At 41.5% G+C, this 23,287-nt stretch overlaps 1 protein-coding gene across 6 annotated transcripts in view; it reads left to right on the plus strand.

Annotated features, from left to right (window-relative positions):
• Positions 1-23,287, plus strand: part of APP (amyloid beta precursor protein) — a 235,177-nt gene that overhangs the window by 55,850 nt on the left and 156,040 nt on the right. For all 6 annotated transcript variants that reach the window (XM_090272616.1, XM_090272635.1, XM_090272642.1 and 3 more), the window contains exon 3: positions 17,352-17,481. In XM_090272616.1, the coding sequence (XP_090128742.1) occupies positions 17,352-17,481 (130 nt within the window). The remainder of the gene's footprint in view (positions 1-17,351; positions 17,482-23,287) is intronic.

Consider the following 23,287-nt stretch of genomic DNA (forward strand, 5'->3'; position numbering starts at 1 on the left):
CTGAATATCATACACATGGAGAATACTCCCTGCCACAGTGCAGGGCAGCTTACAGAATTTTAATAAAGACATCAAGAAACTGGTTCCTCAGATATTGGAACTAAGACTCAGTGATGCCTGGAATTTGTCTGTTGAGGTCACTTTCATTTTCTGCTAAATCCTTTCACCCTAGGGTCACCTCCTGCTGAGATGAGCTTCCTGTTGGAGGCCAGGAAGGGTGGCAGCCAGTAGCTCTGGGAGTGTGTCCTCTTGGCCTAGCTTCCCAACTGCATTATGCTGGTGTGCATTGTAATTCCAAGGAGGGATTCTGGTTGGCCCTGCTTTTGGTCACACATCTGCCTTTGGCACAAGTACTGGGACTGGCCTGTGTTGGCCATGTGGGTGTGTGACCTATTTGACAGCTGGACCTGAGCCACATGGTGTGGAGAGAAGGGCTCTTGGCAGAAAAGGAATGAAAGTGGCATGGAGCAACATAGAACTATGACCACAGTCCAACACAGCGGACTTGGGAACACACAGTGCATTAGAAGTTTCATAGGTTGGAGAGTAGGTAGCTGGGAAAATGTATAGTGCCTCCTGCCTTTAACCAGCTTTGGGGAAAGTATGCATGCGGAGGAAGGGGGGTGGATGTTTACTCAGAACTTTTAAATAATGTTCGACATTTGCTGTTGAATGGTGCATCCTAAACTACACAGAACAGTCCTTATTGATATTTTAGGGTCTTCCTCCTACTTCCCACTCTGTTGGTATTCGGATTTTTTTTAATATAATTAGAAATAGTGAATCGTTTTTGTTTGTAAGATTGAGTTTTATGTGTGTTGTCAGAAAATGTTTATGCTCCTTTATTCTTTTTTTTTTTTTTTAATTCTGTGTTTATTTTAGACAGTATTGATTGATTCCCTGCTAGGAAAGCCACAGATAATATTCATAAATTTTCTACCTTTTCTCACAGGTTTTATAAATTATATTACTTTTACATTTTCAATGTTGTACTATAACCTGCTCTCTTGGCATAAATTCCTATAGCTGTAAGTTCTGTCTTTACCTGGATTCATTGTTTATAGCCATTCCTTTCACCAAAGCATCTCTATTCCTGTATTATTTATTTTTATTACTTTTTTTAGATGTCTGTCATCTTAGCTATTTCCAGTTGTTGTTCTTACTGAACATTGACTTAATCAGATATAGAGTTCCAGCTTGATGAGCATTTCTGTTCAGCACCATGAAGATATTTATTCACTGTATTCTGTTATCTGTCATTGTGCATATTCCTGTTAAGAAAATGTAGAGAAACCATGACTATATGTTACCATTTATAGTCCTACTCATTTACGGATTATTTTCCTCCCAATAGCGATGAATACATTTTTCCTCTACGTACTCACTCAGTTCCCTCTTGTGACCAAAACACAGATGTTTTAGCGGCAGCTGGCTGAGTCAGAGAGGCAGCTGTTAACAGTCTGGACCTAGGACAGAAGAAAACCAACTGACCTCATGATCATGACCTCATTTTGACCTTTTGCTAACCAGTGTAATTCATTTGTTAAATTTGTTTTTTCAAAGGATGGCACGTCGTATCTGTTGATGCTTGACTTAATATGATGTGTCAAATAATATTTTAGTGAATCATCTAGTTTACTTTGTAGTCTCGTGTTCCTCTCTACTTGTATTCCCTGCTATTGTTTTGCTGTTATTATTATGAACATTGTCATTTAGTCCTCCTGATTTCTCCTGTCTTATCAAGAGTCAAGAGTTAAGGACAAAATTAGGGAAAAAAGATAAAAATGGAGTTGTTTACCTTTGTTCCTGGTTATAAACCCATATAAAGTTTTATTGGGAAGATAGCTTGAAACTTAAGGTGTAAGTGGAGTATTTGTTTAATCTGTATTTTATCTCAAATGCTCTAAATTCTAAACTCCCATAGATTCCCTCCCCTTCTTTTCCCCGAAGTAATAGCTATGCTTCTGCCTAGTCATCATTCTGATATTTGCCTTTCTTTGTATTTTTCTTTTTTTATTAACACAGCACCATTTGAGAATTTATTGTGTTTCTTTATCAAATACGTACGGGAGACTACTGCAGACTTAATGCTTGTGCACGTGCCCCGCTCCCCTCCGCCCCCAACACCAGTTCTTATACTGAAGCCCTAACCCTACAGCGTGTTGATATGCCGAAGTGGGGCTTCTGGATTAGGTGAGGTCACGAAGGTGGGGCCCTCGTGATAGGATTAGTGCCCCTATAAGAAGAGACACCAGAAAGCTTGCGGAGTTTCCTCTCTTTGCTCACATATGAGGTAACATGAGGACACAGAGAGAAGGTGGCCATCTGTCTGCAACCCAGGAAGAGAGTGCTCACCAGAACCCGGCCATTCTGGCTTCCTAATCTCAGAATTCCCGCCTCCAGGATAGTGAGAACATAAATTTCTATTACTTAAGCCACCCAGTCTATGGTAATTTGTTATGGCAGCCTGAGCTAGCACAAAGACTTACCATGGTTTCTACAGGCAAAAGGATTACAGACCCAGGGTGTCTCTGAGAATAACTTTTTCTGCAGGTCATGCCTTACAAAGCAGTTTATCTGAAACTTAGCTCTGACCCAGCACATGCTAGTGATCATTCATATACTAATAGTTTGTGGATGTCCTGTTGTTGGCCTGTGGATTGCAGCCGTATAGGCGGGGGCCCTCTTTCCCTGTCTGCACTGAGAGAGCATCCCTGCAAATGGAGTTTGTGCTTTCCTTTTCCAGGGACTGTTTCCTCCCATTGATGGAATTCTAGAGAGATTTTTAAGAGAGAGCTGGGAGAGAGTTGGCCCAAAGTCCAAATTTGCCCTCAATTTATTTTTATCTACTTAAGATTCAAGTGACAATCACGCAATAGTAAAGTGAGTGATAAACATGTACATGGCTAAATATTCTTAAGTATGCTAAGTAATCACTAAGTATGCTTTCTGAAAGCATTATGCAAATCCTAGATTAGTCTTTCTGTGTCCCTGTGGTAATAGGTTCCATCTTGGGCTGTTGATGGATTATGCCTTCCAGCAGTTACAGCCTCCCTGCAATCTTGGCTGATCCTGAGACTTGCTTTAACCAGTGGAGTGGTGGGGAGGTGATCTAGTTCAGTTCTGAAAAGTTGTAGAAGTTTCTTTTTTTGTGCTCTGGGAAGGCAGCTGTGTGGAGAAGCCCAAGCAAAAGAGAGTGGATGCTGTCATTCACAGCCCTCCCTGAGCTCACATCTGACTGCCCATACCAGCCCGGTGTGCATGGCCAGGTGGGATCTTGCAGCCTTCCTGGTAGTACCCCTGCTGACAACACCATGAGGAGAAGGATTGCCCGGTCAGCACCTCGGGATTGTGTGAAATTGTAAATTATTATGTCATGGCTAGCTTCCAAGATGGCTTCCGATGATTCTTGCCTCCCTCTTTGTATTCATGCCCACATGTAGTCTTCTTTCACACTGTGCTGGGCTGACGTGTTTAACCAATGAGATATTACAGAAGTGATGTTGCATGTGACTTTCAAGGCTAGTTCAGAAAAGACATGTGGCTTCTGCCTTGCATGCCTTGCTGCGGCAGAAGCTGGCTACTGTGTCATGAGGACACTTGGGAGCACTGTGGAGATGCGCATGTGGTGAGGGGCGGAAACCTCCTGCCAACAGTTAGCACTAGCTTGACGGGCGTGTGAACGAACAACTTGGAAGTGGATTCTGTAACCTAATCAAGCCTTCATGAGGCCACGGCTGATGTCTGTCTGCACCCCTATAATAGCCAGGTTCCCTCACTTTTGCCACTTCTAGATTTCTAACCCACAGAAACCGTGTACGATAAGGCATGTTTTATTGTTTGAAGCCACTAAGTTTTGGGATAGTTTGTGTGCAGTAATAGATAGATGATCAAAATAGACATTCCCTCAATTATTATTGCCCTCTGTGGTCCTTGAATAGAAAACAGCTCCTTCCCTCTGTTCTATCTGAGATGGAGAAAGTGCTGCCATCAAGAAAACAACTTGAAATAACTATATAAATTATTCATTTACCATTTAACAGCCTAAAGTGGCCACTTGCCTTAATGAACTGTTATAGTACCTAAAGATTGGCCAAAAGAACTAGCAGTCTTATAAATATAAATAGAACAAAACTAGGATAATAATACACTTAAAATATATATGAAGTTAAATCATAGAGACAAAAATTAGAATCTTTAAGTTTCATTATCCTCTTCAATAAAATGAGGTTTTTGTTTTCCCCTATTTTATTTTATTTTTTTATTTTTTTTTTTTTTAGTTTTATTTAATCCAAGGGTGTTGGGATGGGGAAAAAAATTAGACGTGTATTTCGATTCTTCATTCATTTAGTAAATATTTATTGAGTGCCTTAAGGATAGTATTTTGTGTCACATGTTGCTGAATGTCAGGGAGATGCCACTGTCAGCTCTTGAGGAGCTTATATAAATAAACAGTTAGATAACTTGAAAAGAGTATTTAGAAGGATGAAAAGGTGAAATGAGGGGTATAAAGTAGAAGGTCTTGATTATAAATCTGGAGATTTGGAGTCTGATTCTAGAGATCGGAAAGAGCTCCAATGACGGGTTAATATCCAGAATATATAAAGAACTCATACAACTTAACACCGAAAGAATAAACAATCCAATTAAAAATGGGCGAAGGACCTGAACAGACACTTCTTCCAAGAAGACATACAAATGGCCAATAGATATATGAAAAGATGCTGAACTACACTAGCTATTAGGGAAATGCAGATCAAAACTACAGTGAGATACCACCTCACATCTGTTTGAATGGCTGTTTGGGGGGAAATTGTGGAGGAAAAGGAACCCTCATCTCATTCACTTCTGGTGGGAATGTAAACTGGAACACCCACTATGGAAAAGAGTATGGAGGTTCCTCAGAAAATTAAAAATAGAGTTACCATATGACCCAGTAACCCCTCTTCTGGATATCTACTCCCCAAAATTGAAAACGTTTATTTGCAAAATTATCTATGCTCGTGGCAGCATTATTCACGGTGGCCAAGTCATGGAGACAACCGAAGTGTCCTTCAGTAGAGGACTGGACAAAGAAGATGTGGTTCACATATACTATGGAGTACTCCTCAGCCATAAGGAAAGATGAAATACTGCCATTTGCAACAACAAGGATGCACCCTGAGAATATTATGCTAAGCAAAAATAAATAAGACAGAAAAAGCTAAAGAACCATACGATTTCTTTCGTGTGGGATATAAATTGAAACTCACGGACACAGACTACAGTATGGTGGTTACCAGAGGGTAGAGGGTGGTGGGGTAGTAAAGAGGATCAAATATATGGTGACGGAAAGAGATTTGACTTTGGGTAGTGAACATGCAATGTACAGATGATGTATTTGAACCTGTATAATTTTATGAACCCTTGTCATCCCAATACATTTTAATAAAAAGAAAAAGAAGAGCTATGGGATTGTTTTTAGTGTGAGTGTTTTCTGGTCAAAATGCTTTGAGAAGTATTAGCCTGTATCCAGGGATAGGTTAGGTTGGAAAGAGAAGGGAGTTCCAATGTTAAAATGTTAGTGCAAAAAGGAATGTCTAAGGTCATCCTGCTCATCCACCTGGTTGTGTACCGGATGCTGTGATAAGGGAGCCCCTGGGGTCAAGTGCAGTGAAAGGAGAACATGGATTTGCTATCAGACAGACCTCCCTTCAAATCCAACCTTTGCTTCTTGACTCCTGAGCAATGCAGAGAGCTGCCTAACCAATCCTAGACCTCCCTTCATGACAGGAACACAGAGGTATGTTGTACAAATTTAAAATTGTCATATTAAGTGAGAAACTGTATGAGCCCCAGCACTTTCCTTTTTTACTTTTTTAAAGAGAGAACTTAAAACACAGGTTCTGCCCCCTCTATATCCGTAACTTTCAGAACACCTTCCATGAGTTCGGGGCTCGGAGCAGGTGTCCATGGCTCTGCTAACTCACACTGGGGAACAGCTCTCTGGAGGGAGTTTGGAGCAGGTTAAGCTTCAAGAGCTGGCAGATTTCCAGCTGGGAAAGAGACAGGTGAACGTGGCTTTGTATATCATCCCTTCTTGTTAGATAATGCGTATATTCTTTTCTTAAGTGTTTTCTTTTCCATAGGAAATAATACGTGTTTTCTGTTTCTTTAACCTTCTTGGTCTAAATGAACAGTTGTTTTGTCTATGAATGAACAGGATCATCAGACAAAGCATTCTAGCGCCAGAACAAAACAAAAACTGCTTGATGAGTTGAACAAAGCCATGTCCTTCACCCAACTTTCCACTCTAAAATACATAACAGAACCTGGAATTCCCAGTCAAGTATTGTTTCTCAACCTTGTTTTCAGTCCCCAGTAGTATGGAGTGAAAATTCACATAAAAAAACAAGCAACACATGCGATCTTTTTAATCTAACCAACTTAGAGGGCCTACCGTCCCCACCGCGTCGGGGAAAAGCTGTAGTACACTCTTGACCACAGAGATTTTGCTGTGTGTGCATCCATTGTTGAGTCTTAAAACTGACCACTAATTACAGGCACATACACATTGGCTTGGGAAAGATCCCAAATTCCTATTAGGTGAAACAATTTTTGAATCACGGTATTTGGCTACCTATATATGGGAACAGATACGTTTTCTACATTAATGATCTGTATAAATATAGAAATTAATTGCACAAATCACACTATTTAGAGTTAAGTGAGATAAAACCAGTTTGTACTTTTTTTTAAAACTGTCATCACTTAATCAAATTAATGTTTGATTCAACATTTCTCCTTGTTTTTATTTCATTCCTAAAAGCATACTCTATTACATATTTGCAGTCATACTATACTGTCATAATTGAAGTTCTATTAAAAAATAAGGAAATTAGCATAAATTCACAGAAGGAGAATCTAGGCTATATGTGTACACATGTGTTTGTGTTTCCACTACTTACTTTGGTGGACCTCCCGACCCCTGCAATTTGTTTTTGCAACATGTTCAGCACTTAGGAATAAAACTGATAGCAAGCAAACCATGTTCATGGACAGTATTTTCCAAGTCTGAGGATACATGCGTGTATATAACAATGTATTTACATACAGTGTGAGTAGACTTGGGTCACATTATTGGGAAATAAGCTAATGCCCTGCCCGCAGCATTTTCTGTCCTTTGCCTCAGGCTGTCATTGTGCAAACGCAGTCCCGGGATGCTCCTACATCCCCTTATTAGGGTTGCGTTTCATCAGCTGCACACTGCCTCTCAGCACCTCGTTAAATTGTAAGCAGAGAACGTTTTGGGTTGGTTTCCAATTCTGTTTCCAGTATCCGTCATGATTAAAAGAATTTATGTTGAAAACAGTTAAATAGGAATTTCCCTTTTTTATTTTTTCTCCAGAAAATTTTAAAGGAGAAATTCCCTCTATTAAATCCAGAAACAGAAATGTATTGTCTAGGACATCATTTGTTATGGTGTAGATACTGAAGTGCAGGTAGTTTGAAACTTATCCTTGATGGAAAACTTGAATGTGAAGAGTGGCTCCTCCTTTCACTAAGTCCCGCCTCTGTGCGGTTCATCTTCTGTGAAATGGGGTGATTGCCCACTGGTAGAGCGTCACATGACTATATACATAAACCATTTGCAGCGCTTCTGGCCCATAGTCGTCGGCAGCCGTCCGTCTCGAGAGACGATGGTGTAGCTTCTTAAGAGTCTATCTGCACCGCCGAGAATGGTTGTGCAGTCCGACTCGGGAGTGACACGGTATCTGTCTCCTCCCGTGTTGAATCGACATCTTGCGATGACGCTGGAGTGTCCTCTCCAGTGAAGCTGAAGCTACAGAGCCTGGGCAGGGTGATATGGAGGGTCTGCTGTTGCCCATGCAGCAGACCCCCCCTCTCTTCGCAGCTGAAGGGTCCAAGGGAAAGACGGAGTCAATACAGCTTGTCTTCAGGTGCGCCGCAGGAGTTGCCGGTGTTGACTACAACGTCAAACCGCCTTAGGGACTCCGGCTCCGGATTTTCTGTCGGGGTTTACTCCCTTAGCCTTTCCCCTGAAGAGGTATGCCGCAAGGCAGCGGAGGTTTTTTGGAGTCAGAGTTTTCCTTCTCTGATGTGCCCTGACTGGAAGATCGAACCAGCGACACTTAGCTCGCAGGCCGACGCTCAATCCACTGAGCCAAACCAGCCAGGGCTTGGCCCATAGTAAACCCTCAGTTACTATATATGTTTCTGTTCTCTTGGATATGTCCTTTGACAAAGAAGTTGGTACATAAAAGCTTTCAGAGGAAATTGTCCCATGCTTAGGCTACCTTATACCCTTTTGCTATAGGATTTCTGATTCCTGATTTCACGTTAATGTTCACACATGCCAACTGCAATCATGCACATACAATTTGGATCTCGGTTGTTTTGTTTTTTCGCTTGTAATATCGATTTACAAATGTGACTGTTTCCACTGGACTAGTTTTTTATTTTTTCTTTTCATTCTTTAATTCAAAAGCTCAAGCATGTCTACAACATACAAAGAATAGTATAATGAATGCCCCATGTCATTACCACTCAACTTCAGTGATTATAAATCTAGTCACTCAGGTTCCCGGATAAGTCTGGAACGCAGGCCTCCTTCAAGGTGGGCGTCTGTTTTGGCGAGTGCCTGTGCAGACTGTTGCCTATCCCTTTTGCCAAGCTCTAAATGGACTCAGGTGAATGATATTGACTGACTTCTGACATTATTTAAAGGGCCATTTTATTAACACAACATAAATGCTAGCACTTTTTTTTTCATAGAAAGAAATATCTTTGAGAATTTGTTTAAAAATTGATTTCCTAACTTGAAAGACTAGAAAGAACTGTAAGTCAATGATTTTCAGAATTAGTAGCAACTCCCGTTAACTCTTTTTCAGGCCTTTCCTAGCTGCATTTGATTTTGTGCTGTTGAAATTATCCTTGGTCTTTTGGAATTTAGTTGTATGTGAATAAAACTTTTGGAATGAATCCTTTATTCCAAGTGGCCTGTTTGCAAAAGAGTTTTCAAGGCTTCCCCTATTTTGCTCTTACTGTTGGATAGAGGAGAGTTTTGTTATGAGCACAGGGGGAGCTCGTTCATGTGGCTCCTTGGTGTAAGACCCAACGATTAATGTTGAGAAAAACAGATCTTTATTTATAATATTCCAACCTACAGGGGGAGGGCTGGGAGCACTCCTGCTCAGAGCCCTGTTCTCCCCCAAGACCCAGCACTTCCCTTGCTCCCCAAAAGGCTATAAGCCAAAACCATGCCCAGAAGTTCCCCATCCCTTATCTGTCAGCTCTCTCTTCAGGATCTGGGGTTTGATGTCATCAGCCCCCGTATACTAGTCCAGGAAAGCATGTGCCCTGTTACACTGGATCACGGTGAAGTCCAGGAAAGGCACAAGTCCTAAGAGAGTTTCCTTTCTGTATGTCCCAAGTCCCAAGAGTCCATACAGAGTCCAGGTCTGCAAGGCAGAGTCCTTGGTGTCTTCGGAGCCAGCTGGAGCGGGCATGATCAGAGCAGCAGCGCGCCTGCTCTCCCACCAGCCCAGGCCGCACGGCTGGATCCTGACTACAAGCTGCATAGCTGCTGCTTCCCACAGGGCTGCTACAGCCTGCTGCCCCATCACGCTCCTCTAGCATGCTCCTTCCATTGTGCTTCTTCTCATGGTGAATGGGGTCCCTTCATCCTTTCAAACTGCATGTCCCCCTTCCTTCTGGCTGGCTCCTTTCCTTAAGGCTCTCCCCTTCAGGAAAAGGCTGGGCTGTCCCCTTGCCATTGATATGCAAAGTATCTTAAATTGTACCATCCCCCTTTCACTGGCCCTAGCTACCAGCCTGCCACAGATATGCAAAGTACCTTAAAAACTATTATTTCCTTCCCCCACCTCCAAAACCATGGACTGTGAGGACTTTTGGGGACCCCTGTTACAGTTTCTGTAGGAAAGATTCTGACAACGTAGGCCTCAGAGAAATATTTTTATACTTCTGTATACATAATATATCTACATATTCGTGGCTTTCTTAAATATCAGTTTTTTTCTTGCCGTGCATATTTAACAACTTAAATGTCATCTTGTTGGAGATTAATATATTTCCAATTTGAGTAGACAGAGAAAAAAAGACTAGATTTCTTAAAACTTAGAATAAAATGTTCTCATGATGATCAAATGTTAAAGTATTTTTCTGCAGTAAATCTAAGATAATTTCTACTTTACCGTTCTCCTGGCTGTTAACATTTGGAATTGCTTCAACTCTCTTTGTAAAAACATAACATGTTTCTATGGCCAGAAGAGTACAGGCTGCTTTTCAGGTGCCTGGACCCTCTTCGCCTGAGAGAGAGTCTGACTTAATTCTTCCTAAGCATCTTTCTCAGATGTGCAATTATTAACATTTATCTGCAGCTTCTTCTGTGAGATGCTGCTTGTTGATATAAGTTGCCACATCATATTTGGAAGAATCATATTGGAAGACATTGAGATGCTTGTTTTTCTCAAAAAGCTCATAATCCAACTCTTAACGTTATACTAGTTAGGTAATCTTACTTAAATGCCCTGGCTGGTTTGGCTCAGTGGATTGAGCGTCGGCCTGCGAGCTAAGTGTCGCTGGTTCGATCTTCCAGTCAGGGCACATCAGAGAAGGAAAACTCTGACTCCAAAAAACCTCCGCTGCCTTGCGGCATACCTCTTCAGGGGAAAGGCTAAGGGAGTAAACCCCGAGAGAAAATCCGGAGCCGGAGTCCCTAAGGCGGTTTGACGTTGTAGTCAACACCGGCAACTCCTGCGGCGCACCTGAAGCCAAGCTGTATTGACTCCGTCTTTCCCTTGGGCCCTTCAGCTGTGAAGAGAGGGGGGGTCTGCTGCATGGGCAACAGCAGACCCTCCATATCACCCTGCCCAGGCTCTGTAGCTTCAGCTCCACTGGAGAGGACACTCCAGCGTCATCGCAAGATGTCGATTCAACACAGGAGGAGACAGATACCGTGTCACTCCCGAGTCGGACTGCACAGCCATTCTCGGCGGTGCAGATAGACTCTTAAGAAGCTACACCATCGTCTCTCGAGACGGACGCTGCCGACGAATCTTACTTAAGAGATACATTGATAATACCCAGGAGGAGATTAATATATATTTAATTTCCCTCGCAGAGTGGATTCTGAACTTAACCAGAACTATTCATTAAATATTTATCAGGTACTTACTATGCTGGCATAGTGTTGGCCATTATTGAAGGAACACAAAAATGAATCGTTGTCCCTGCCTTCAAGGGGTGTTTAGTCTGATAGGGCAGGAAAGCTTGTAATTGTCAGAGAAGGCAGGAAGTGGTGGGCGATTAGAGAAATGCTTTGGATACAGCAATTGAAGGGATCGGGGAGAAGGAGGTATTAGTGAACCAGCACTGGAGCTAGGCCTTTTTCCAAGGTTTTGTTCAAAATAAAGCTACCAAAGTAGCTTATGTTTAAAAAGGAGATCTGCCACGCCCCACGCCCTCCTCCCCCTGGGGGTGACAGGTAATCCTTGTCTGATCCTTTCTCTTGTCTGTGTGTCTCTGTCTCAGCTGCAAGGCTCTTTTATCTCCCGAGTCTCCTGTGGTAGACCAGCTGCCTCTTCCAGCTGCCTCGTTCCCCTTCACCTGCCCGCTGGGTCAGACATGCACCACATCTGGCCGTGACTTGTCCTGCCTGCCAGTCGGGTGTCCCCCTCATCTCGCTAGAGCCTGCGTGTGCTAGCTCAGAACTCTTGAGGAAGAGAATGCAATTTACAGCTGGAATCAGCTCTCGGGATGGAGCTGCAGAGTTAAAGTACCCACTGATGAGTTCTCCTTCAGGGGGCTGGGGGCTGGGGCTCCGCAGCCTTCTGAGAGCCTTAAAGCAAAGATAATGAATGGGGGGTGCCATCGGGAGGCGAGGGGGTGCCAGATTGTGTTTTTTGCACTTCAGCAAAGTGCATTTTCACTGGGAAGGCAGTGCAGTTCTGTACTTAATGCAAATGTGAGGCACACTGTGATAAACACCAGAAAGAATTCCTGCAGGAGGAGAGAGGAATTAGCATTATAGCAGAGGGCACTGGAGGAGGCTTGTCCACACGGGATGGCCCCAGTGGGCTTGGGATGTGCAGCGTGATGTCAGGGTTGTAGGTGAGCGTGTGTCTGAAGCTCAGTGTATATATTTATTCAGTGACTGGTCTGTGCAGCTGAAATTTAGGAAGATTTGTAGGAACTCAGAGCAGTTTGCTTTTCAGGGAACTGATGCAGCCCTGGACTTGCTGCTTCTTTAAGTTCCTATTAATATAACTTATAGTTATCTAAAGTCTTTTTTTTAATAATCAAGGAAATAGTTACTCATAATTGGGGTTGGAAAACATGCAAATGAAATAGCCGAAGGAACTCATTTCTGTGTTTCCTGTGTTATGATTTGAGATGCAGTGGAGAAAATATAAAACATCAAACTGATACTTGTAATTAATTATGGTGAAAAGTCAGGGACTTACTAATGCAAGTGCATTTGTGTGTCAGATTATTTTAATTTTTACTAAAACTAGGAGCTATGCTGTTATTTCAATGTAAAGTGCTTATTATTTGTCTCTGGTCATACACTGGAGCTACTGGAGCTGCTTAATTAAAAAAAAAAAAAAAAAACACTAGATACATAGGGCTTGGGATTTTTGTCAGAAACTCCAACATGTTTTTTCATTATGTTTTTTTGTTCTGTTGTTTGCTTCTCTGAGTTGGGGGTCGCTTGTGCCATGTGGTCGTCACTTTACTGGGACAGGCTGTGTTTCACAAGAAATGTTGTGACCTTGATTGACAATGCTCCTTCCCCCTTTTTAAATAAACGTGATCTTAGAACAAGAAAATTTTATTATCTTTGGCAGATCCAAATTAACGACCGCATGTCTCTGAAAGTAGGTGAGGCAGGTAGAAAGAAGCCCCTGTTGCCATTCCATCATAGGGCAGTAAGTAGGTAAGCCATGCCTGGGCTTTCCATGGTTCAGATTTTATAATCTCATCCATGGGCATTTTAACAATGGTCGTCGTCGGTGTTCTGGAGAGAAAAGTTGAAACGCAGGAAATAACACATACACCCTAGACTTTTGTGGTGGGAACTGAATCAAATTCCATGTTTTGCCGATCACTTCGCGAAGCTCCCATGACCTGTAGGGGAGAGGCCCTGTGGCTAGAAAGTTAGCACCAGAATAAATTACTGCTCCGTTGCAGCTGCTGTTGCCCTAGGACACTTGATGGTGTGCAGGGTGACCCAGAAATGCTTTCTGCCTGCTTATCAATTTGTATGTACAAGCAGTTTTGGGGGGGTTGAGTTGAAAAGAAGAAAATGTGACTTGACTGCCTGCCATAGGGTTGGTAGAAAACCGAAGGCTCCTGGGACATTCTCAGCAGGGTGGTATTTCTGTGAAGTGGCAGCTGGAGCCCCTTTAGAAAAATGCAATAACTCACACTTTACTGCACATAAAGTCCTGTCCCTCGGGGCGAATGCTCTCATGTCATAGTTTATGACTCATGAGGGCTGTACTTTTGTGATCTAATAAACAAGGAAAGGTGGTGGGAGGATTATATTCCTGCGCAAAGAACCACTTCTCTCATGCTATAGAAAAAAGGCCACGGGGGTTATTAAATTTTTAGTGGCGTTTTTCAAGTGGAGCTTTCTCTGAGCCTGAAATGTATGCGTTGTAGTGCTAAGATAATTAGGTACAAAATACAATAAAGGGAAGGCAGCAGTTCTGGTGGGAGCTGAGTTCCTGGCATTGTTTCTAAAGTATCACTTTCTCTGTCCTGTCCCCAGGATGCCAGCCTAGATCATCTTTTTGCCTGTGTGTTCTCATAGCTTATGCTCTTAACATTGAATTTACCTTACACCACACTGATCAGTGCCTTTTTTTTTTTTTATGGACTTTTTTTTTTTTTTTTTTTAGAGCAGTTGAGGCTCACAGCAAAATCGAGAGGAAGGTACAAGAGATTTCCCATTTATACCCCGCCCCACCCCCCACGCATAGCCTCCCCGTTATCAACATCCCCCACCAGAGTGGGACACTTGTTGAATCTACATTGACACATCGTCACCCAAAGTTCATAGGTTGCATCAGGGGCCACTGAGTTTGGACACGTGTGGGTTCACCATATGATAGTACCATTCGAATAATTTCTCTCTTTTTTTGTCTTAAGTTTTTTTTATTGTTCTATTACAGCTGTTCCAGTCCCCTCCCCCATTGCTCTCCCCTTCCCCGCCCACCACCCACGCCCACAGTCAGTCCGCACCCCGTTGTCCATGTCCGTGGGTCATTCATCCATGTTCCTTGACTAGACCCTTCCCCTTCTTTTCCCCCCTTTCTCCCTTCCCCCCACCCCCCTGGGTGCAGCCACTGTGGAAAGCAGTATGGAATTTCCTCATCTTGAGTAATTTCACTGCCCTGAAAACCCTCTTCGCTCCTCCTGTTCATTCATCCTAACCCCCTACCTAACCCTTGGCAACCCCTGATCTTTCATTGTCTCCATAGTTGTACCTTTTCCAGAATGTCATATAGTTCAGTGGTCCCCCAGCCTTTTTTGGCACCAGGGACTGGTTTTGTGGAAGACAATTTTTCCATGGTCCTGGGTAGTGTGGGGGAGCTGAGATCAGGCGGTAAGGCGAGCGGTGTCCACAGGACAGGGAGGAGGGGGGTGGGGGAACCCTGATATAGTTAGAACCATACAGCGTGGAGCCTTTTCCGTCCCTTCACTCAGTACTATGCATTTGTCGGGGAGAGGGACTTCCCCCCTCTGTGCTTCCTGAGTTCTTGCTGCTGGGCTGCTAATAAAATTAGCGCAATGCAGAAGGCCAGGAGAAAATCCCAAGTTTTATGACGTGTACACGGGAGAATTAAAAGGGTAGTTCTCTGTGAGAGAAGCGTCGTGGGCTGTTTATATATCCTTTTTCATAAAGAAATAGTAAATCAGCGGGGAATCTGACAAGACAAAGAGCTAGGCTTTGGGAGGCTAAGTTCGAAAGGAATCTAAGTAGAATGTCGGCATAGGGCAGTGAATTAATAACATTCCCAAGAGTTTGTTTATATAGGCTTCTCGGTTCTGGATTCTTTATCTCTGGTGACAGGCTGCCTGTTCCTTAGTCCCTCTGCTCCTTAGCCCTTTCATAGCAGGGAGGGTACCTTTCACATGGGGGGTTTGCTTCCTGTGTTTAGAGCCAGAGAGCTGCTTCTGTTCCTGCTGCTTGTCAAGTTATTTTCATTCAAAATAATTAATATGCCATTGTGGGGCGGACTGCTCTGTGTCTTTTCATGATTTGATAGTGTTTTTTTTTTTTTTAAGAGTTTATTTATTTATTTTTAGAGAGAAGGGAGGAGAGGGAGAGAAATATCATTGTGTGGTCGCCTCTTGCATGCCCCTAACTGGGGATGTGTCCCACAACCCACGCATGTGCCCTGACTGGGAATCAAACCAGCGACCCTTCGGTCTGCAAGCCGGCGCTCAGTCCGCTGAGCCGCATCAGCCGGAGCTGATTGATAGCTCATTTCTTTTTAGCTCTGAACGATCCATTGTCTGAATGTGTGCCATGGGTTCAATGTCTTATTTTTTTTAACTGATTTATCTCAGAGCTGAGACTAGAGTGAGGTAGGTGAGGCACTCAGGAATAAAGATTAAATAATATTTTAGTGCTATATTTAAAAATATCAAAATCAGTGTAAGAATTTTTAATGAACTCAATACCAACATTTTAAGTAAAAGCAGGGTCGGGGCAGGCCTCTCTGAATGTCACTGACAATCACAAGCAAACCTCCTTGTATCCATACCCCACACCGTGGACATGTCTTCTTGCTCTGAAACCTGGTTCTCTCCCAAAGGCACCACTGTCCCCATAGCCCTCTCTGGTAGACGTTCTTTCCTTGCAGTCCTCATGTAATTGTAACTAGAGATGGGAATGTCCTCCTTCCTCCACATTTCCGCTTCCAAACCAACCATCCTCCTCCCTAAAACACCCCCACCCCAGCTTGAAGTACACCCTCTCCTTGTTGGGCATCCCTAGTTCTCCTTCATCCCCTATGGCTTTCTCTCCACGCTCTGAAGGTGTTATCGCCTGACTTCCTGTCATCCCAACAATGGCTCCTTCCGTGATTCTTAAGTGATTTTACCCTGAAGCTTGAAGATCCTTCCATGAGTCCAGTTTCTCAGTTCCTTGATTTTCATTCCTCCAGCAATCTTGCTTTTATCGGCCATTCCTTCTGATGGCCGTATTGCACTACATGGATGACCAAGTACTGTAACTTCTCCCAAATCGTAATATCAGCGCTCAGACTCTCCACGTACTACTTCTAGTCACTTCACTTTCTCCGGTACCTTTATGCTAAAATTCTGTAACCCTTACCAGGACTCATGCCACAGCCTTTTCATTATGCTTCATCGCTTCATGTTCTCCCCTCCCTCCACTCTAGATTTCATGGCCCTTCATTATAGCCATTCCTTCTCTATCTCCTCAAGTCTTTTCATGCGCCGCTCTCTTAATTGTACTTATCTGGCAGACTAGTACCCCTGGTGAAATGCAAGATTTAGGCAAGGGACAATTTTTAGAAATAAATTTTTATGATTATATTTTCTTTCACGTATCTACTCATTAATAGACAGAAATGGTTTGATATTTCACAAATGTATCTTGGTTGATCCAAATTCCGCATTCCACTTCAAGTGCTCAGTAAGCACCATGATTTACTGAGAACAGTAAAAAGCAAAGGCCGTAGCTAATTATCACGGGAAAAGATTCATAAATACAATTCTTTATCTAAATGGCAGCCCTGGTGATTGTTTGATAAATTATTTTTATGTAAATTACTTCGAATAAAAGAGAAGGGTTTTTGTATAGAAAGCTTGCCGTGTATCATATCATGTATGTAAAATATTTACCCCATTAGTAAGATAGGGCTGGGTGGAATGTCAGTCAAGGTAATATCTGCAGGTGAACCTACTGTATAACATTTATTTAGGACATTACAGAACATAACCCTCACACCAGTTTACTTTGCATTGAAAATGACGCCATGCTTAGGAGCGGATTCCCTCCCCCTGTTTCTATTTTTATCCCCTCAAAAAAATAATATTTTAAGCCTGACTAGGTGCCGTAAAATACAAAAAGTCACATTGCTTAAAGTTTGGAGTAGAATGATTAGCTGCTTGTCACTTGCATCTTTTCCTTTACTTTGAATTGCTTAAGCTTGATTAGACATCAGAGCCTGCTTGAGTGTCGGGGGCGGGGGGTAGAAATTCTTTAGAAGAACAGTCATGATGGATCAGGTGCTTGCTCAACCCAGCCCCTGCCTCACGTACCAACTGACCCTTGTACTGTGCTCCCCCAGGTCTACCCTGAACTGCAGATCACCAATGTGGTGGAAGCCAACCAACCAGTGACCATCCAGAACTGGTGCAAGAGGGGCCGCAAGCAGTGCAAGACCCACGGCCACATGGTGATTCCCTACCGCTGCTTAGGTGAGCCGGTCAGCCACGGCCCTGAGACGTGGGGGTGACAAAGAAGGGTGCTCTGGTTAACTCAAATACACAGGCTTCTCCTTCGGCAGACTGCCACTCAATACCGGACTATATTTTAGACTTATGAGGGTAGCCTGGGTTCCGACAGTACAGGGGACTTCTGTGTGAATTTCCTGGCACAGAATGAATTTACCCCAGTGTGTTTTTCAAAATTACAAATTCTTGGACCAATCTCAAGACTGCTGAATGAAAATGTCTGGTGGTGGAGCCCAGGAATCTTATTTTTACCGAATTCCATAGGTGATTCCCACGTACACTGACTACCTAGACTTAGAGAATCAAGGCTCTATGTGTTTCCCAGACTTCATAGAAGAAAGAACCTAATGTGACGCTCCAGCATTTTGCTGGTTTCTCAATCTCTTCCCTGCCACACTGGCTACTTCCTGTTTGCTATAGCTTGGGAACTGGAGTTGGGGGATTTACTTTTTTCCTGCTCACATCAAGCTGGAGGACACAGTTTGATCACTAAGGTTTAAGTGTGTGTTTCTCTCACCCATCTCAAATTTTACTTTAACTTTTCCTTTTAAAAACTGAGTTGCTTTATGTGTTATTATACTTCTCCCCCGTGGAAACACTATCACACTCTGTATTTAATCTGACCTGGTTATTATTCTCTTCCTTGTTGATATTGTTACATATCCAGGCAGTGTTGCGATTGGTAGTCTGTGACCTGACGGCTAGCATCTAGATGTTTTCCACAAGTTTATTCACCAGTGGGATAGTTGTAAATAAGGGCATAGAGATCTATACACAGAGAATGTGGACAAATGCAGATTTACAATCCGATGACTGCTTGTAGAGACTAACAGGAATTTTTTAAAGTCCCAACTGTAAATTTAGAAATTAAGGGTAGCTACTGAAGAGTCTGGAGCTCTGTATTATGATACTTGGTTAAACATGAATGTCATAAGAGCATACTGGCTACTGTTCATGCACGTGCATAATTTCATACATTAATAGAATAAAACTAGGCATTAGTATGAAGATTTCATCTGGTGGATTTACTACTACTTAAAATACAGTCGGTGAGGGGAGTTTGAAAAGCAGATTTTTAAACATTTGATAGTGGAATAGGTTCCTTGTTCTTAAGTCTTTGTTTGTAAATAATTTACAAGGCCTCTCAAACTATCTAGTTGTTATACCAAGAGACCATATAATTCAGCACTTGTGAAGTTAGGAAGTATTCACAACTCAATTGATTAGGCCTCGTTAATGATTTGTTTCTGTTGGTTCTCACTTGCCCATTCTATGACATGTTTCAAATATATTTTCTTGAGACGCTCAGCTCACTGACAGGGAAAAGGTGCTAGGTCTTTGGGTGAGTGTCATTGCTTATAACGCCTGGGATGACACACTGCAGTCTGTTTCACAAGAAACACATATCATTTTGCTTAGAACTTCCTGCTTCATAATTCTGTTCAGAGTTGTTAGCGTTGACTAAAAAGTGCAATCCACGTGAAGGTTGTCATTCACTACCTACTGCCACTTAGTTGTGACAGATAGGCAGCTCCCTGCCTCTGAAAAGCTCTACTCCATGGCCAGAGTGAATTGAAACTCAAGGGAAAAAAAAAAAAAACACCGTAAAAAGGAACAAGAAATGTTTAAAATGTCTTCAGATATAATATGAAGTCAGAACTGTCAAAATAATTGGTTTTTATCATGATCATCTGTGTCATGCACCATGGAGGGAAACTTCATCCTAAGAGGTGTCACTACCCAGGCACAAATATTGAGAGTCAGTGAGATTGCATCTCTTGCTGTAACTCACACAGCCTGGTAGTGGTGAAATCAGGACCGGCGCCAAAGATTTTTCTAGTCTCCATCCAGTGTTCTTTACAGTATTAACACAAAATTGTTTCAGAGCAAATATCTACCTGATTTAGAAAAGCAGATCATAGAGGAAAGGCTGTGATTTAGAGGCAGTAAATAACACTTAAAAAAAAAAAAAACAACAACTTACAACAGATGTTGTATTTATAGAGGAGACAACCATGACCCTGGAACAGGATAAATTTCTACCCGATAATGTTTTCCGCTTTCTGGTAGTAATAGACAACAGCTTGATATATTACCTGCTGCTTGAACAAAGAATTACTGTTCAGCAATAGCATAGGTATCCTCTAAATGCTCTGGCTGTACCCAAATATATCCTTTCTTTAGACAAAAGATATTATTTTACTGAAGTTAATTCTCAGAAAGGTGCTACTTGGAAAACAAAGTAAAATTGCCTTTTGTATTAAGCTTGAATAGAGAAAAATGCCTGTTATGTCTGGCATGCACCCTTCCTGACCTTTTTATCAGATGCAGGATCTGGTGTGCTCTGGGTTATTTTTCTCTCATCCATGTATTTGCTCTGGACATACTTGCTCTGCAGTACCTTCCATTACTTGGCTAGATGGAGAAAGCGTATTGGGTTGCTGTTGCCATTTTCTTCCCATGGAGTGAATGATTTCCCTTGAGAGTGAGGTGGCTTTCTCATTTTACCTCTTGGTTTGGATTGTGCCTCTGGGCCCCAAGGATAAGATCTGTCTTAATCATAATAACATTTTATTAATTGTCTCTTACGGGATTCAAGCACATCATTATTATTACTCAAGGAAAATATTTTTTTGCAAGGCTTTCAACCCCTTTCCATTTGAATGACTACTCTTCATGGTGTAAAAGATCCACTATTGAAATTGATACTCTTCTGCACCTGTCTCTCCAGTATAGGCAAGGTGCATTGCATAAGATAAATTACTGTTGACTAATGGGGACAAGATTGGGTTTATAAATTAATACAAAAGAATTAGAAGTTAAAGAATTACTACCTTAAATGTCATTCTACTTCATTTTATATTTAAGGCTTTCTGAACATACAAGTAGTAATGACTGGGAAGCTATTCAGATATGGTCAGATGAAAATTGAAGGTATTCAGTTCATCTTAATTTTGAATTAATATTGTTTTAATAAAATTTTAGAACAAGCAACTTTTGTTTTGGTGGCTGCTTTTGGTTGGATTCACTACAACAATCTTCTTTAGTGTGAGTAAGATACATTTAGATATCCTGACAGATACTGTAGCAGAGTAGTTTGTTTTTTTAATTTGTGCTAAACTACATTTCTCTTGAGATACACCATACAGCCAACAGTGTTCAAGAATTTACATAAGACTTCACCTAAATTGAAGAATGGGGATGGGGATGGGAGAATATTTTTATTATAGATTTGAGAAATTTTATAAGTGCCCATGTGTCCTAGTACAGTAATTCAGTGTGTTAGGGAGTCAGTACCTATGACTCCTCCAGTCCTCATTGATCTCTGCATTCGGTAGATTCAATGCTTAATGAAGTTTGGGGGGAGATGCACGTGCCAGAGGTTACACCTATATACCGTGGCAATGATGCTTGACGAAGGAGCCTGGCCTCTGCACACCAGAGGGACTTAAATTCCTGAATGTTGTATGTTTTCAAGAATTGTCTATGTGATGCACTCATAGGAAATGAATGACCAGAATTTCCAGACACATCTTCACCAGCAAAGGCTAGTCACTATTCTTGGAGAGATATCAGACTCCTTTCTATTTGGTCTTCCACATGGGACCTTCAAATATTCATTCCAAGTTACTCATACTTCAAAACTAGTTTGTAGAGTCTGAGTCTGAACTGTACAAAGAAAATATGCATAGAAAAGAAGCCTTACCACTGTGTATCTCTAAACTGAAATTACAGGTGATTTTGATTTTATTTAAGCCTTTTTCGATCAATTTCCAAATGAACGAGTAGCTTTTATAATCAGAAAAAGGTGGACTATTTAATCAGTACACAAAATTTTGTATCTATCATCAGATACTGATCATTAAAAAAAGGCCCACAGTCTTGAAAGAGCGAACAGAATGATTGTTTTTAGCTACTGGCAGTGGTGCCTTACACGCTTTATACGGTAGAAAGAAATAACGTCTCATGAGAAAACGTTTTATTTTAAAAATCAGCATGCTGCCAAATTAAAAGAACCATCTCCATTGTTACTTTCAACCAGATTTAAGCGGTGTGAAACATTGCTAATTTTTCAGAAAGATCCTTGATCTTGCTTAATTTTTTTCTTTTCACAATTTGTATCTGGGAACTACATTGGTTTCAGGGTGGATTGTAGAATGGGAAGAAATTACATCTATCTTAAAGATTCCTTCTCGGTGGACGACTTAGAAGGCACAGCTCCCTCCTCTTTGGCTAAGCAGGAAAACTTATAGAAATGATTTTTTCTAGTCAGGTCACCCACCAAACCCAGTGATTAAACCTCCTGCCTTCCTCCCAATTTCCCATTGTCCCCCAGTTAACTTCCCTATTGTCCCCCAATTAACTGGCTTCAGCTTGATTTGCCTTGTATGTTGAAAAGATTGATTTAAATAAAAAATAAATCAAACTTTGCAGAGAAAAATTTAGTGATTTTTGTTGGCTCCCATTCCAATTCAGTTTTATCTTATTTTTAACTATTGTACTTGCTATTATGTTAAGTCTTCCTGCTGGGACTTTTAACAACTTATGTTTTGTCTGAGATAAGAAATATAATAGTGTGAATAATGTACTTAGTTAAGTCTTTAATTTTGTCTTTTTTTTTTTTCTTTTTTAACTGGAGATGTATTCAAGAGTCATTAAGAAACATGGGTCATTAGTTTTTGAAACTTTGCTCTTATGCCCTGTGGGTATGCTCTGTTGTCAGTGTTTTATTAAAACACAAAATTCATCTGTGCAGGTCCCAGATGATAGGCATGAAAAAAAGAAATCTCAGTTTGTTTGACATCATATTGTTCCAGTCCTTCTCAGCAATACGTTGAAAAGTGAATAGTGATGTTGATTGACATCTCATTTGTAATACATGCTAAGCATTGCAATAGTGTACTTAAAGTAAACCTCTCTGAATGCAAATGTAGTACATGTTCATTATAGGAAGTTTAGAAAATGAAACACCACCCAGATATAACAGCCAAAATAATTTGGCTTCCTTCTAGTATATGTTCTTTTGCACATATTTTTTGCTTTGATCATGTTGGACATTATATAATCCGTATTTCCTGGTTTGTGACCTGTTTTTTTCACCTAACATTTTTATAATACTTTACTTATGAAGTAAAATATTCCTGGAGAGCATAAATTTTAAACTAGCATTACACCAGACACTGCGGTGTTTTTTTTGTTATTTATGTAATTTCCTTTACTTTGTTGTAGTGATTGATATTGTGGGGGCTAAAAAGATAGAGTACTTTTCTTCCTACCTTTCAAGTTCTTCTAGATGGGCCCAAAATCAAATCAATAGAGACAAAAGGAGAAAATCAAATTTTAATTCGTGTGAGTGGGGAATTTACATAAGCATGAAAATTCCAAAGAGCATGAGATAAATTTGATATGTATGTGTATCCTTTTGGACAAAGGAGAAAATGGGGATTAGGGCTCTGGCATTTCTGAGGTGAGAATGGGCGATTCACAGGTAGTTGCAGAAAAGCGGAACACACTGGGCAGGTAAACTTCTGCTTGGCAATCCAGAAACAATGTGTCAGGGGTTAATCTAGTAAACAGGTTTCTTTTCAAGCCCTCTCTCACCTTGCTCCATTCACAGCAGGCAGCTGAGGCAAACACCCTAATACTTCCTTCCTGGCATAGGTCTTTCCCTCCCGACTCTCTTAGGCAAAAAAGGGGGAAGGGTCAAAGGATCCTTCTGAGTTTTTTCCTTAATAACCAGCTTTAAAAAAATCAGTATCCCAAAAGACAA

Source organism: Furipterus horrens, unplaced genomic scaffold, assembly GCF_987537825.1.
Source record: "Furipterus horrens unplaced genomic scaffold, mFurHor1.1.pri manual_scaffold_1, whole genome shotgun sequence".
Lineage (NCBI taxonomy): Eukaryota > Metazoa > Chordata > Mammalia > Chiroptera > Furipteridae > Furipterus > Furipterus horrens.